The 17,094-nt window shown below is 23.8% G+C and overlaps 1 protein-coding gene across 2 annotated transcripts; it reads left to right on the plus strand.

The window, feature by feature from the left end:
* The first annotated feature begins 432 nt into the window (after positions 1–432).
* On the plus strand, positions 433–16,652 carry LOC145833887 (rho-related GTP-binding protein RhoU-like). Of its 2 annotated transcripts, none has more exons than XM_082941131.1 (6): positions 433–623; positions 1,811–1,869; positions 6,522–6,736; positions 10,436–10,498; positions 11,456–11,566; positions 16,007–16,652. In XM_082941131.1, exons 1-6 carry the CDS (start codon positions 446–448, stop codon positions 16,101–16,103), a joined length of 723 nt encoding a protein of 240 aa, XP_082797257.1. In that variant the 5' UTR covers positions 433–445; the 3' UTR covers positions 16,104–16,652. The 2 variants fall into 2 exon arrangements, with proteins under 2 accessions (XP_082797257.1, XP_082797258.1); XM_082941132.1 differs by having other exon boundaries at positions 16,010–16,652.
* Positions 16,653–17,094: the final 442 nt, after the last annotated feature.

The raw sequence follows: 17,094 nt of genomic DNA on the forward strand, positions 1-17,094 counted from the left end.
GAAATTATGAACGCTTAAACAGTGGCATAGCTTGAGTGGTTTTGCATCGCTATACTTTTCTTAAAGCAGTTATTTTATTTCATTTTTAGTTTACTTTTTCAAAAGTTATTGAAAAACAATCAAAAGCCTCGTAGAAATAATAGCCTAACATTAAACGTCATTGAAAAGAGTCAAAAAAAAACTTAGTAAGTAAGAACTTAAGAAGCTTTGAAAAATAATTTTAAGTCATCTTCAACATTAAAATACATGAAAACAAGAAAACTTTTTATTATAATATTTAGCTTACAAAGTTCTATCTAAATAAATATTTTTTACTATACTTTTAATACTACCCTACATAAAACAAAAATAAAGTCATAAATAAAGTTGCACAAACAAACACTTTTAACAAAACAAAACTAAAAATAAATCACTGTTTATTTTTTCAGCGATACTTTTTATTAGTATGACGTCATCAGACATCACGTCACTGACGCGTCACGACGTTACCGCTAACGAGGGGAAGCACCTGAAGTGCGTGTTGCTAGGTGACGGGGCGGTGGGTAAGACCTCCATGGTGATTAGTTACTCAACCAACGGTTACCCTACAGAGTACATTCCAACCGCCTACGACAACTACACAGGTTCGTATAAAAAAATACTATTTATCATCTTAATTCATTATTTATTATTAATCTAACTGCGTTTTTTAATACTTAAAGCGATGTTGTAGTTTTTAATGAAGGGTTATAGATTGACATTAAAATAATATTTTAGTTTGCAGTAATTTCCATCTTAATTATACATTAGTGGCATAGAACTTACAACTTTTATAAAAGTAAGATAAAAAAGATAAGATAAAAACACATTATAAAGTGTATTTTATGTCGGAATTATTTTTGTTTTTTAAATAAATAATTTTTTTTTAATTTAAAACTTTATAGCTTCAAAACTTCCACGATGAATTTTACGTGTTGAAATTTTTTTATGAGACATTTTGTTTTTTAAGCTACTTTAATTAAAGTGCTTGTCAAAAGATTTCATTTTTGTAACATTAGGTGTTTCCCAAACTCGCACAAAGTTTAACGGTGCACAAAAATTTTCAATAGATTTAATGGTGCACAAAATTTTCAAAAACTTTAATGATGCACAAAAATTTTCAAAAATTTTAATGGTGCAAAATAATTTTCAAATAGCAACTGTCTGTTTAAAATCTAACCTTTTCTTTTTGTTTTGTAGTAATGTAATAAATCGTAAAGAGAAAATACAGCACGTTTGCTGTACACTTGAATTTGTTAATTTATTGCTGCAAAGTAGAGATGAAAATAATTTGATACTTGAGTTTTTCGTTGTAATTTGAAATTATTTCATATATATTATAACTATCTAACATAGTATCCTAAAAAAGAATAACCAAACATAATTAAATGATTCAGACTATCACTTGAGACTTTTTATCTGTTACACTGTATAACTAGTTTTATCTACTTTTATTTATTTGAAAATATATTCTGCATTTAAAACATCATAATTGAAGAAAACTACCTTCTCAAAATTAGAGTTTTAAATATATCTTAAAAGAAAACCTTGGGTTTTAATATTTTTTCAATATATATTATTTTATTTACAAAATTTGTTTTATTAATTTATCTTTTAATTTTTATCAAACACTTTATTATCAACAAAAATTTTCTTCTTAGCTGCTAAGATATTGTATTGAATTAGTTTATTTTTGTTTTTAAATCAAGTTTTTTAAGCTTTAAGCAAGTATAATTTCTACGTTTTTAAATATTCAACTTGATTTTAACTATTGATCTATTTAATTAAACAGTTAAAGTTAGAGTCGATGATGATTTTTACAAGCTGGAAATTTGCGATACAGCTGGGCAGGTTAGTGCTGCTTTTTGTTAATGTAAATACTTTAAATAGTTTATTTTACCAATAAAGTAATAATTCATTTATCCTTTTATTTCTGCTGTTGCAATAATTTAAATCTGAATTTATCTTATTAAAGCATTTTTTAACGTGTGTATTTGTTGTTTGGTATTAAATACATGTTTAAATAAAAACTTTAGTTACAGTAAGTGCTTTAAGTCTAAAACTAAAGTGAGAATAAATACTAAACACTACAGCCTTCTGCTATATATAGTTTATTTTCATGTATCATGAAATTATTATAACAGAATGTAAATATTTATAAAGGATACTGATAACAACTTTATTTTTCTCCATACGAATTCAATTACGATTACGTAGTCAATTATTTATAAATTAAATTTCATTTTCATAAAACAATCCAGACTGTACAGTACATACAATAAATTTCTAGACAGGTAATTTTAGTTTTCTGAATTTTTTAAAGCTTTGATCTAAGCCGAACAATTAATCACTGCCTTCTTTTTACATTTATATAAAAAAAAATAATCTTTTTCGGATTAAAAATCAATCAGAAAAAAGAAGTTTTCTTAAATGAATAACATGTAAATACTAATTAAAATTTGATCATATTCTCGGTAAAGGTTTTTTTATTTTATATTATTTTTATCATTATCTGTGTTGTTAGTGTTCAATTTATAAATGATTTTAGTTTTCATAGATTTTTAATCGTTTAGCTACATACCATATCAAAGTCTAAAACACTAAAATTTATAGTTTCACTTCTACTATATTATTTATCTTTTACTAAAATTTAAATTATTTAAGTACAAACTAATACAAGAAATTTAGAATTTTACTTACATTTTAAAATGAAACAAACTACTGTAACAAATTGTTTTTGGAAGTATACGCATTAAGTTTATTACAAAACAAATAATACTCTGTTTTTAAGATGGTTTTTATGTTGGAAACTAATGCTTTTTTTTTAATGCCTTAGTAAGGTTAATCAAACACCTCAATTTAAGTAAACTTCGTAAAATCTTGCTCATTGATTTTAAATGTTATATTTTTTAGTTATACAAAGTAAGTTTATGTAAATTTTTATCCAAAAATATATAACTCTTAGTTAATATGCGAACAGCCTGTTCTGGAACTGCATTTATGGGTTCATTGTTTTATATTAATTGCAATTCAGTTTTAACGTTTCTAGTGTATAGTATGTACTGTTAAGTAAGTTAGTTTTTAAAAGTACAGTTTTACTTCATTTGATACTCTGTACTTCAATCGCGTTATTACGTTTTTAACTCAAGATGTTTTTGCACGAAAATGGCTCGTTTGGTACGTCATAATTGTTTCTTTATTTCATCACTGACGTCACATCATATAGTTGTTAAAAATCTTAATAGGCGTAAAGATACAAATTTGTTTTCTTATTTCTTTTCGGAGAACTTTGTTTCTTAAACAAATAGTTGTTATTTATAAAAGTTTTATTTTAGTAACTGATATATACCTTTCAGACATTTACAATAACCTTAAAGTTTCAACTTTTGTATAATTGAACCAGTAATATTTCTTACAGTTTCGTTGGACAGCTAATAAAACTGTTTTTCAAAACTCGTGCAACGTTTGTTCTAAAGTTTTAGCTTTTTTCAACTCTATTCGTCAAATTATTTCAATGAAAAAACAATCATGTTTGTTTATAAGTGATCGAGTGTAAAGTAATTGATACATGCATTAAAAATCCATCTGACATCATTTAAAAGCTGATTTCAAATCACGTCTTACAAGAATAATTTTCAAGTTAAAACAAACTTAACTTGATTTTAATTATTTGTTTAAACGTAACACAAGCATGAAACATACGTGGAGCTTTTATCAGCTCAACTTGTAAGCCAGACTTTTAAATGTCTATTTTTATTAATGTTCGTGACAAAGTACTGGTCAGGCCAGTTGTTACAAATGTTTTTAATTCATGTATAAGCTAACTGTAAACAAGTTCAAAAATATTATTTTACTTCAGAAATTTTATATTTATACGAAAGCTTAGAATTTTCTTTATATTTAGTTACACAATTAATAATTATCAAAGTTATATCAAACTAAAGTTCGTCTTAAGTTATTTTAAGTTTTACTTAAAGTTTTATTAATAATTTTTTTTAAATCTAAACTATGTTTAACCTTCAAACAGTTTTGTTAGATTCCTGAAGCAAAAGTCGTTTACTGTCTACTTGCACAGAATTTTTAATTTTAATCTAACATAATACTATTGTTATTCGTTTTTTAAATTTTTGAAAACTAATAATTGGTTATATAGTCAAAAATTTATACAAAATCGCTCAACTATTCTGTTCATTTATTAAAAATATTGTATGTCAAACATGATTGACACAATAAAAAAATGTTGAACTATATTTTTAAATTCAAGAAAAACTGAACTAAAAAAAGCTTCTTAATAACTATTCTATTTTGAGCTAACGAACATTTTTAATTCAACTATTTAAGAACATAGTTACATGTAATTGATAATATAAAATTTTTACTTTTGTAATAACTTTATACTTTTTACTTACTAAAGCTCTAACCAGTTTTTTTTTAATTTATACATATTTAGTTCTAAAACTGCTTTTACTATTTTTAAAACCATCGTCGATAGCAAAAACTTTCTCCAAACCTTAATAATGCTTGATAATTTTGAAGTATGGCCATATTTTGAACTTAAAAACAAAAATAAATTTTAATACGTTTATTTGAACTTATACAAAATCTATTTATAATTTGTCTAGTTTATTTTATTTTACACAAAAAAATTATACACTTATTTAAGATTTATAGCATATTTGAAAACTTATAATCAATTCTTTACATTTATATTAACAGCATTTATATATAAATATATATCTACGAATAAATTTAATTAAACGTTTACAAACTAACATTGTGATACCGGTGTTTTTACTGTTTAGTATTGATTGATATATTTAAACCACGTGGTTTATGAATTTTCAGAAGAAACATAAGCATACATACAAAATAAATATCATTAAAAGACTACTGTTACAAACTTAAAGTTTATTTGAGAAGAATAGATAAGATTATAGTAACGATTAATTAGTAGTTAACAAGGCTGAGGTTTGTTTTTTGTGTATGGCTATTATGCCAGAAGATAATTTAAACTTCGATTTGTTTACAATTTTTCAAAAATAGTTTCATCACAATTTGTATGGATTTATAATAAGTAAAATGTAAAGCGCTTAAGTATGTAATTAAAAAAACAACAATTTTTGTGCTTTGAAAATGTTTCGATACTTGCTAAAGTGAAGTTTTACAGCAAAAAATAAAATGTATACTTTTAAGAACTTTAAAAAAACTTTTATAGCATGTTAATTTATAATTTATACAGCTAAAATCTAGTTGTAAAAAACAGCTGTCCATAGTGAATTCAAACACTGTACAATCTCACAGAGTTTTAAAGTTCACATAACAGTAAATTAAGTTCATTTGTGCGTTTAGAACTCAAAACATGTTCGCTTTAAATCATTTTAATTTTATAAACTTTTGTATAAGGTTGTTTGGAAGCATAGTTATAGTTGACATATTCACTTAAGTTACTAAGTTGTATTTAGACTCACCGATTTTTTTTATTATAATTTAAATGTACAAAGTAATTTTTGAAATTAGGCTTTTTTAACTTTAAGCAGCAAAAAGCTAAAACAAAGCTCAATATTGTTTTGTTTCAAACATATTTTTCTTCAACCTTTATTATCATATGCTACACGTGTTTCAATTTAAATAACTAATTCGTACAAGTAAAAAAAAAAGATTTTTATAAAAACTTGTTCAACACTATTACGCCTAAACTAAGTTTGTTAGAGCTTGATTGAGACGAATGTTTAAAATAGAGTGAGCACTATACTTTGTATAGTTTATATTCTTATTAATTTGAAATAATTTTATGTTAAACTTCCAACACATCAAAATAAGAGCATTTTCGTTCTTGACACACGAAATGTAGTCACGTGTGCAAGTTCACGTGCTTCGGTGTTCACTGAACCGTTAAAATTACTCAAGCATGAAAATTTTAAAAGCTTCCGCTCATTGAAGTCGGTTTATTTTTTCAACACGTTGAAGCTCGGCAGTTTGACTTTGAAAAATAGTTTTGCGGTTAAAATTGCTGGCTTTTTCCTGTGTTTAGGCTTGGAATTAATGAAATTTGTGACAAATTAGTTCCAAATTTAAACTTTTATTAAAGTTATTATATCTTTCACCTTTATTGACGTTAGTTTAAAATGCATCTATGTAAATTTATTTTAACAAGGAAAGGCTAAAAAATATAAAATTAGACTTAATACAAATAGTGAAAGTAACCGGAAATTGCTTAAACAGTTCTTTCTTAAAATTTTAGAAATGTTCATGTATATATATATGTTGTTTTTATATAGATAAGTAACAATATACACACTTATAAAATGAGAAATAATCAAAAAACCTTTTTTGTTTCCATTTTACGTATGTGCTTGTTTTTTCTAACGAGCACGACAAAATGCAACGACAGCAAAATAATAAAAACAATAGTTTTTAAACCCATTAAATTATTTTCAACAAACGGGAATTTTACGTCAAGAAACATTAGTACACATAAAATAAAAAAGTTTTTTGTTTTTCAGGACGACTTCGACGACATGCGGCGTTTCGCGTACGACGACTGTGACGTCATAATGGCTTGCTTCAGCGTCGTGCACCCCACGTCGTTGCACAACATCAGCGACAAGTGGCTGGAGGAGATCGGCTCGCGGTTGAGGGGCGTCCCCGTCGTTCTGGTGGGAACCCAGTCGGACCTGAGGGACGATTTGGACGTCTTGGTGGACCTGGCCACTTACAAGTTTGTAGTTACGTTTCTAAAGTTTTATCATTTAGTTAGTTTCAAACGTTTTTCTTGGAAATTATTTTTGTTTAGGTACTAAATAACTGCTAAAACAAATTTTGACTTCAGACACCAACAAAAAATCTAATTAAGTTTATTTGTACAACATTTAAAAATTAACTATAATATATTTTTGTAGTTTCAAAATTTTATTTCAAATCTTTAAATCTAGACTTTTTATAACCTTTATTTTAATGCACAACTAAAACTTATATTTCAATGACAAGCAAAATCATTTTATCCAATTCTACAGTAAGACATATTTGATGTTACATTTGTTTTCAACGATATACTTTTGTTTGGTGCGGTGTTTCACATGATTTTTCTGTAAGTAAAACTATTAATTTGTATCTATCAAAAGATGAACACAACAGTTAATAGCTAAAACAATGAAAACTAGTATAAAAAGAAATTGTGGATATATAAAGTTTGTTTTTAAATAATTTTAGTAACTAATTTGATACAATTTTTTTCTATAATATTTTTGTAGGTTCACACAACACTAAATATAGTAAGAGCTCGTATTAATTTTAAAACTTAATAAAATGATCTAAAATAATATTCTTTAAAAAAAAAATACTTTTATAGAAGGTTACAAGCAATAGGAATTTAATAAAATGCTTAAAGTAGTGTAAATATTGTTTATGTAAAGTTTAATATTTTTTTTATAGAGTGTTGAACTAGTTCTTTCAAAAATCACTAAATTTAAAAATACTTGTTTGGCTAGGTTTATTTAATGCAATATTAATATTATAATAATGAAATATTTGTATTTTTTTTATCACAAATGATTTAGTGTTTATGCCTGATGATAATAAACTACGAATATCTAAAAACAGTTTCAGCTAAATAAACAGTTTATGTACAACTTAAAGTTAACATAAAAAAGTGTACTGTTTATATTTTTTATTTTATTTAACTTATTTGTTGATTTGCTTTAACATTATAAGTTCTATTCAAATAAAAAACTTAATTAAAAATTTAGCTTGTTTGATTATACCAAATACTCAAAGTTGTTTAGAGACATAAATTTATGAAACTATTTACAGCAATGATTTTCAATCTTTTCAATTCATAAAAAGCAAATGCTAGCTTTAAATAATCGGAGCTAAACAATTAAATAGAACTGAGTTCTAGTTCTATCATACAAAATGCTCACTACTGTTTGCAACCCAGTTAGTGTGTGAAGTACCTCCTTGAACTTATCTTTGTTTTGAAACTGCAGCCAGCCACTACAGCAGCACTTGACTCAGTTTTTCCCACAAAACAAATTATGCGTTTAGTTTAAAACAAAAACATAATTTTAATTGAGTTCTACTTCTCTGTTTAGGTTACAACTTTCTTTCCTAAATCCAAAAATACGGAAATAAATAGATCCATTCTTTGGCAGAAAACTTTTTAGTTTATTAAAAAACTGTTAACGAAAATAATTTAATCCAAAAATAAGTTTTTTTTGTAAACTTTTCCACACCAGTCTCATTTATATTTTTGTTTAACTTTTATTATTGTTGTTGCTTATGTTTTAAATTTTCTTAATCTTTTGTATAAATCCATTTAACTATGAGCTATTAAACTTACTTTATACTATTGCTGTTTGCTTTAACTTAACAATAATCAAAAACATTCATTGATTTTTTGTTATTTAATGCTCGTACTTGAAACGGTTACTTTTTATTTTAAGTACATGCGTAGCAATAAAATGCAGCAAAAGCTTTTATTGGCAAGCGTTCGGTGTTGAAGTGTTCTTGCTAATATAATCTTTATTTAATTACGTAATCTCGTTGATGAACTTCCCTTTGAAGCTGCCGTCTGCACACAAGATTGTTTTCAGCAAACTTTGACTTTTACTTTTGTACGGTGGTGTTCTTGAAGAAATGTTTCAAAATAAATTTTATGTTTTTCAACTAGTTTTACAACCGTTTTTGCATTGATTGTTTGAAGTAAAAAATGTGCTACTTAATTTTTTCCAAGTAATTTTTTTTCAAAAGATTTCATCTACCTTAATACAAAAGTGCTATCAAAAATTAATTGAAAAGAATTTGTGTTGTTTCTAATTGTTATTTTTGAACTATTTTCCTTTTTGTACTGATTTTTTGCAAGTACACATAAAAAGGTTTAAAGAACAATATTTATATCATTCAAGTCTGTTTATCAATTGTTATTAATTGTTCTGTTTTTAATTGTAGTTCTTACAATTTAGATTTAGTAATTATTATTAAGTGTAGGGGCTAATTTAAACAAATCTAAATACTTACTTTGAGCCTATTTATTTAATTCCTACTGTAAAAATATTTTTTCAAAGAATAAAAAACCGTTTCTACATGTTTATTTTTTGTGAGAAAAAGTTATGTAACTACTAAATAACTTTAAGTCTTTAAAAAAAATTATCAAAAGTATAATACAAATTTATTATGTGCTTCTTAATCATTGATCCTTTACAACTTAAGTTAATTGTTTATGTTAAAATTATATGGTTATATGCTTAAATGAACAAAATAAATCAAAGTGTTTTTGATTTATTAAAGGTACAACTAGCTTACAGTTAATAAAAAAATCATTGATAAATATTTTATTTTACATGAAATTATACCCTTTGCTGTTGTCGTTTCTATTAAAAATCTGCTTTCAGTATGTACTTTGTAGTATATATAATCATAAAATAGTTTACATTCATTATAGCTCGTTTCATAATGTCTAAAACGTATTCATAATAAAAGCATTGTTTAAACCTTATTTTACTATATACGCATATGATAACAAATAAATTTTCTTTTCAATTTTTCCCAACTTACATTAATAATAAAAATCTAAACTTTTCACTTTTAATAAACGACATTTAATGAACTTTATTAATTTTCAACGCTAATACTTACTTAATAGAACTTGTTTTATACTCTACAAAAATATATATTTCTAAAGAATTTTTTTTTACTTGAATTTAAAAAAACTTTTATCACTTATTTTTTTTAAGTATACTTCTATATTTTTTGTGTATACTTTGGTGTCATATCAGATTTGTAAAAATTTAAAGAAAAACAATATTTAAATATGTTATATGTATATATATACTTAGTATTTCATCAATGTTATGTTCATAAAATACCAAGTTTTTACTAATACACATGTTTCATGTTTTAGACAAAAAATATCCATTTAGTTTATTACAATAATATGATACAACACAAGTTATAATGCAAATCTATACAAATGTAGGTTGCAATATGTTTGTTATATATCTATATAAATTATTGAGTATTTATATTTTTAAGCTATACATATACTATTGTTTGAGCTATAAATTGATAATATACTTAAGCAGTCCGGTTTATTAAATTTTTATAAGAAAATTAGTCGAACACTTTTAACTGTTGCTTAACTTTTTAAATATCTAATCTGTTGTAACATTCATTAACAATATATCTTTTATCTTATTAATCTAAATAGTGTATTATGTTTAAGAATTTTATTAATTTTTATACAATGCTTTTGAAAAATGTATTAAATCTTGAAAAATATGTTTTTAATTAAAATGTTAAATTAAGATATTAAATATTTTTTACATTTGTAAAAAATGTTCAAGATTTACCAAGAGTATAATTATTATAACTTTTTTCTGGTCAACGATGTTTTTTAACAATAATACTTAATTTTGTTTAGTCAACGACCAATCAGTGAGGAAGAAGCGATGAAAATAGTGAGCAGAAATTCTAACGTCGTTGAGTGAGTTACAACTTATTAATTTATAAAATAATAGTTAATTTAGCTTTATATAAATTTATTTGTTTTTAATTAATTGAGAAAACTCGAGTTTAAAATAACAGACTATATGTTTCATAAAAAAATAAAATTGATTTTAATCATCAGCTGTAGTTTCAAAATGAACTGCTCTTTGCTAAACATCAATACAAAAGTTAAACAACAAACAAAAAAACATTACGATTAATTTTATGCTGTCAATTAATTAAAATATATTTACATATACTATCTATACTTGTAATACAAAAAAAAAACTAAAGTTCGTATTTTTTACTAAAGTTTCAATACATATATCTATATATGTATTCGTAAATATGAAATACTGTAGAACCAAATTATTTTAAAACCCCTTCAAGTGGGCTCTGTGGAATGTAATTTGGTTTATACAATCACACTATTTTTTAATACATATATATAAATACATATGTAAATATATCTTAGCTAGTTGACAGCATAACAATAAAAACGAAAACAATCATAAATCGATATAAATATTTATGCATACAAAATAATCAAAAAAATCAACCATAAATTAGTACTTGAATTGAGCCTTCCAGCTCATTAATAATTGTTAAAAATAAAGTATAATGTTTTAATATTTAACAGCATTAGTTTACATTACTATTGACTTTTTACCTTTTTTGAAAGTTAAAGTTGATAAATTAAATTTTGTAAGTATAATTTTTTAAACTTAATTATTTTGAACTATACAACACATAGCAGTTTAAGTTATACTTACAAGAAATAAGTTAGAAGTTACTAAACTTACTTTTATGTAGACTATATGCCGTTTTTATTTCAGTATTGGTATAATATAATGGTATTAACTAAACTAAAGTAGAAGTTATGCATTATAACTATCATAGCTTTACTATACATAGTAATTTGTAGAGGTATTATTAAACTATAACACAAACACAGCTACGTGGAATGCTCCTCGCTCACTCAGCACAACTTGAAAAAGGCTTTTGATTCCGCAATAGTTCACGCAAAAGTCCACAAGGAAAAGTCCTTGACGAGAAGCTATAAGAGGTAAGAAAATTGTTATATTTTTGGAACAAATGCGCTTGTACAAACGTTTGAAATGGGAAAGATAATAATTTTGTTGGCATAAGGCTTAAAAATAATAACATTGTAAGACTACTGACGGAAAATTTTTAAAACAAATAAAACAGAATGGGTTAAAATATTTTAGTAAAAACAAAGAAAAACATACATTTATCCGACAAATATAATTTAAGAGGTAAAATGGAATTGATATATGTGACTAATTCTCACGAAAAAAATAATAACAAAAAACCAATAACTTTATTTTATATAAAGGTAAATTTTTTTCTTTACTTTTTTAGCTTGATATCCTTTAGTGACAGAACTAAGTTTTACACGTTTAAAATTAAAAAGAGATATTGAGCTGATTTACAACTTTTATAGAACTTAATCTTTCTTCTTAACAGTATGAGAAAAAAATTGGTTGAATTTAGATTAAGAAAACGTGCTTATAATAATATTGTGAAAATCAACTTTTATAATAAATAATTTTTTGTCTTTATAAGTTATGCTTTAAAAATTATTAAGATTATAAAATGCATATCATACATGTAAAAACTCTTAAGATAAAGTATAATTAAACTACAATTGTATATGTCTTCAAATAACAAAACTGTAATATTTTAGAAACTCGTGTGTTTTGGAAAACGATTTATTTAAATCGAAGCTATATATATAACTTTAAAATAGAAGAATAAAAAATCATACAGAGATGTTTCTACATTATAATACTATAGTTTAAGTAAATAAAACGTTTTAATTATAACAGTTTATTGAATTTTTATCCGAGGTGTTTGAAAAGTGATAAAATAGTTTTAACAAAGGAGCTCCTTTATTTATGTTCAGTTTTAATTCTACCTAGTAATGTTATTCTACCCATTGGAAAATATTTTTCTTTGTCATTGCGAAACTTTTAATGATTTAGTGAAAGAGATAATTTTTTTGTGTTTTTAAAATTGTATTTATTTTTCTACATTCTTTATCGAAAACATGATTAAGGTAAATGAATTCATGTTATTTTTGAACAGTTTCTCTCAATAAGCATATGAAATAGTTTCTATTGTAAACACTACATGAAATTTTTATATATGTCATTAAATTAAGATAGAAAAATTCAGATAGTGTGAATATTTCTAAAAATATAAAGTAATTATTATAAACTAACTGTATAAAAAAATTTAGAAATTATAAATAAAAATTTAAAAAATGTAATAATACATTACAAAACGATGTATATAAACCAACTAACTCTTACATACGTTTTTTTTAATTTCTAAATTTAAACTGTAAATATAATAGAGTATAACATTGAAGTAATCAACTATTAAGGATAGAAAACAAGTTATTTTTCTTATATTTAAAAAAAAATTACAGTTTGATTATTCTTTGTTATATATAGTTTGTAGTTTACATGTGCCTAAATTACTTTTATTTATTAGCTAAACTTATACCTTTTTAGTTTTATAATGTCTACAATAATTTTACAAAAATTTTTTTTTTTTGTTATGCGCTTTGTATAAGATATTAAAAGTTAAAGTTTTGGTTAGAAAACTTAGGCTGTTTTTATATCAGGACTTTTGCATAAATAAAAGTATTACTTTGAACTCGAGTTAATATTTTAATCCACATAGTTTTATTTATGTAGATGATTTACTAGTTTGGTTTGTTTGTTTTTACCTATATACTATATTAGTTTTTACTAAAAAGTATTAAATGTGGAAAGTTATAAGTAACAAGTATAAAATCATAGAAACTATATATTTTTTAGAGTGCATTAATCGGGATTTAATAACACTAACTTAGTTTATTAGTTGAAATTTACTGTGTATTCTATACTGTTTTTTGTTTTTCTTTTAACGCTTAACTAAAAATGTGAAAATAGGCTATATTATTTCTAATAAACATGTATTCACGACTGTTGAGAGGCCACAGCCAGTACTGTATTAATAATTTAGTGTTTTATTCTACTTTTCTGATAACTTCATCAAATATTTATTACGTTTCAACGGTAACAATTTTCTGTTTGGTCTAATAAACATTTATGTTTACAAAACATAATTCAAGTATTTTTAAATTTGAAATTTGGCCAACGCATAATTATTATTTTTTTTTAAACAAAACAGTCGTTCTAAAATATAATTAAGCGTAGGTTTGGCAAAGAAGCACTTTTAAAAATATCCCAATAAAATTTGCTGTAAACGTCTACATTTACATTATAAAAAAAAGTTCTTACCTAATTCAGTGTTTCTAGGTATTTATGACAATCTTGTTCGCAAAATTAAGCAAAAAACATTAAATTTTTTTAAGTAAAAATATAAACTTATATTAACTTTAGTATTAACAAAATACCCTAATATTGAGTTCAAAGTTGTGTATCAGCTCTAAAAACATTATAATTTATATTTATCACATAAACGTGTAGAGTTTTGTAGTATACCATAAAAAAGTTCAATTAAAAATAAATAGTTAAAAGGTTTTTGCCGAAAATATGAAAAAATCTGTAGAAATGTTTTATTTTTTAAAACTTATAAGCGACAGTATAGTATAGTTTAATAAAAGTACGTACTAAAAGTTATTTTTGAACTAAAAACATTTAGAAGAAAACAAATGATGTTACTATATAATCAGCTAGTTAATATCGTGGGAAGAAATTAACCAATTAGCTCATCCAAATGGTAATTACTTAAGTAAACCTAATGATAATTGCAAAACTTAAAGTAAACAGCTGTTTCAACTTTCTATCAGTATGCTAATTCAAAAAAGTTTTGAAAACACTGCGGAGAGTGATACAGTTTTTTAATATTTAAATAGCTATTTTGTGTTTGATGTAAAACTTTCTGGACTAAATTATTTTCTACAAAATTGATAATAAGTTTTAAAGTTTATGAGTTAGATTAAGATAGCTCTTACAACAATACTTAAAATGTGTATTTTCTTGTAAAATATAAAACTTAATTATTTCTATCAAGTTAAGCAGTTTGAATAAATATAACACTAAAACTTTTGTTATTCTTTTAGTTGAGTTCTTTTTAGTTAAAATTAAGTTTTTTCTTTTATTTTCTTTTTTGTTTAAATTTGTCGAGTTTGTTCAAAAAAACTTTGTAATCATAAAACAGAAAATCATTTTTTTTTTGCTTTAATTTGTTAAACTGTTAGCTCGGAAGTATGGATTTAATTCAAACTTAATACTAAATAGTACTCGTTATTTACGAAATAACATCATTTATAATAGTTTAATCTTTTCTAATACCATGTCTGTGTTAATACTGTATTAGTTTTAATGCTAGACTTATTTATTTAATCTTAAGGTTAATTTATAAATTACAAAAATACATTGAAACTTTAAAAACATATTAGAGTATTCCTAGTAAAGTTTGTCATCACAGTAAAAAATATAACCAATATTAATAACTTTAAGTAAACTTCTTAAAAAATAGAACATATTTTAAAATTTTCAAGTCGCAAAATAGTGTTAAATAGTTGTCTAGTAAACAAAAATCTGACTGAAATACTAATATTACTAAAAATAAATAAAAAGAAATGTTTTTTAAGCGAATTTATTAAAAACTATATTTTTTATATTTTCACTAGTTTTTTTTTAGTACAAATTATTTAAATATATGCTAAAAACTAAGTTGATATATGTTTAAGCAACTAAAATCAAAATAACGTACCACTGTAATAAATGATGTTTTAAATTATGATTTTTTTGAAAGTTACGATTCGTTTAATTTAACTGTTTAGTTGTTAATTAATCATTAGGTATCAAAAACCTCTAAAGCAAAAAAAGCTGTTGACTGACATCTTTTATCTAACTATCACTACAATCAAAGTTATAACTGAAGAAAACTTGGATCTTTTATTTTGTATCTATACTTTTCAACTTTATTTAACAAATGTTTGTAATCATATAACATAAAATCTTTTTTTTTGTTTTTAATATAATAAAATGATAAGTGCTAAAGGTATAGTTTTAAATCTAACTTAATACTAAATGATGTTCGTTATGTCGACATAATTTGTACTTCAATTTAAAACTGAGACTAATTTATAATAGTATAATCTTTTATAATCCATGTCTATGTTAATTATGTATTACTTATACTTAAACTTAACGTTGACTTAACAGTTACGAAAATAGATTAAAGACCTTTAAAATATTCTAAACTGTTCTCAGTAAAGTTGATCATCAAAATAAAAATTATAAACAATATTAAAAACGAAGTTTAATGGCATAAAAAAAACTTAATAAATTTAATTTAATTCCAGTTCACAAAAAACTTTTATATAAAATCTTAATTTATTGATCCAATTAAAATTATGCTATTGTTGATCAAAATAAAAGAACTGTTTGTTTTTTTGACAAACATGGTACAAACTATAATTTCTTCTATCTTCAATTAACTCATCAAACTGTTTTTTCAGAAGGAAAAACAAGAAAAGGAAAGCAGCGAAAATCAAAAACATCCGACGAAAGAGCACCGTCTGGTGGAGAAAATTTTTCTGCCTCGCATCCTCCTGAAATTTTGAAGATTTTCTTTGATTTCTGTCGTTGATTTAAGTTTGAGCGTTTTGAAATCACTGTGACGGTTGCGAGTTTGAGAAAAGAATTAAAATTTTAAAAATTCGAAAGTCCTGCACCTTATCTCAAAGTTGTATTCTAATTTATAAACACTGTGAAGATTTAAAAAGTAAAAACGACCAGCTTGATGTGCACGTTATTTTTAAAGCATTAGTTAGATAAAACTTTTATGTAATTGAAAAAAAAGAAAATATTCTATTTACATTTTTTTCTTAATAGTAGAAATTCGTTTAATTGAATATGTTTATTGTAATAAATTTTTTTTTAATTACGTAGAAAATGTTTTCAAAAAAATATCGAGTTCAAATTTTTGGTTTAACAATATAATCTAGTTTTAATTTGATGTTTTAACTTAAATATGTATCAAAAAAATGTACATTTGAATTCTGAATGTTTTTTGTTCCGTTTTTTAAAAGTTATTTTCTTAATCCGTCAAAAATTTTAACACAAAATTTAAAACTTCTTTAAACAAAACTGTAATTTAAATTTATTTCAGACCAGAAAAAAAAAACATTTTAGTAAAAACTAAAGCTATATTTGTGTTATTTAAAGAAAAAATATGGAATAAATCAACAGAAACAAAGAATTCGTTTTAGTTTTATTTGTTTAAATTTAAGTCTTACAATCAATAATAGTTATATTATTTTTCTAAAAGCTAAAATTAGCTTTTAAATTATTACGGTTAAACCTTGCCGAAAGTAAAACATCTTTAATTAATTTTTAAAAGTTATTTAACGTTGCATTTTGATTGTTATAAAGACTTTAGCTAATTTTTTATTCAGATACATATTTTTAACATCACTTTTTATATTAAGTAGGTTTCAATCATTGTTATGTTTGCCACAGGTTTTTTTTTATTAGTTCTGTTAATTATCCAACTTATGTTAATTATCCAAGGAAATTTTCACATGCTAACAACTGTGTTTATGGA

The sequence above is a fragment of the Thalia democratica genome, chromosome 4 (genome assembly GCF_965202585.1).
Source record: "Thalia democratica chromosome 4, ktThaDemo2.hap1.1, whole genome shotgun sequence".
In the NCBI taxonomy this organism is placed as follows: Eukaryota; Metazoa; Chordata; class Thaliacea; order Salpida; family Salpidae; genus Thalia; species Thalia democratica.

Bases quoted from the DNA above. Each gene is read 5' to 3' on its own strand.
- LOC145833887 (XM_082941131.1), top strand. From the start codon at position 446: ATGACGTCATCAGACATCACGTCACTGACGCGTCACGACGTTACCGCT. The intron at 624-1,810 runs GTTCGTATAAAA...TTAATTAAACAG, and splicing joins CGCCTACGACAACTACACAG to TTAAAGTTAGAGTCGATGAT. The intron at 1,870-6,521 runs GTTAGTGCTGCT...TTTGTTTTTCAG, and splicing joins TTTGCGATACAGCTGGGCAG to GACGACTTCGACGACATGCG.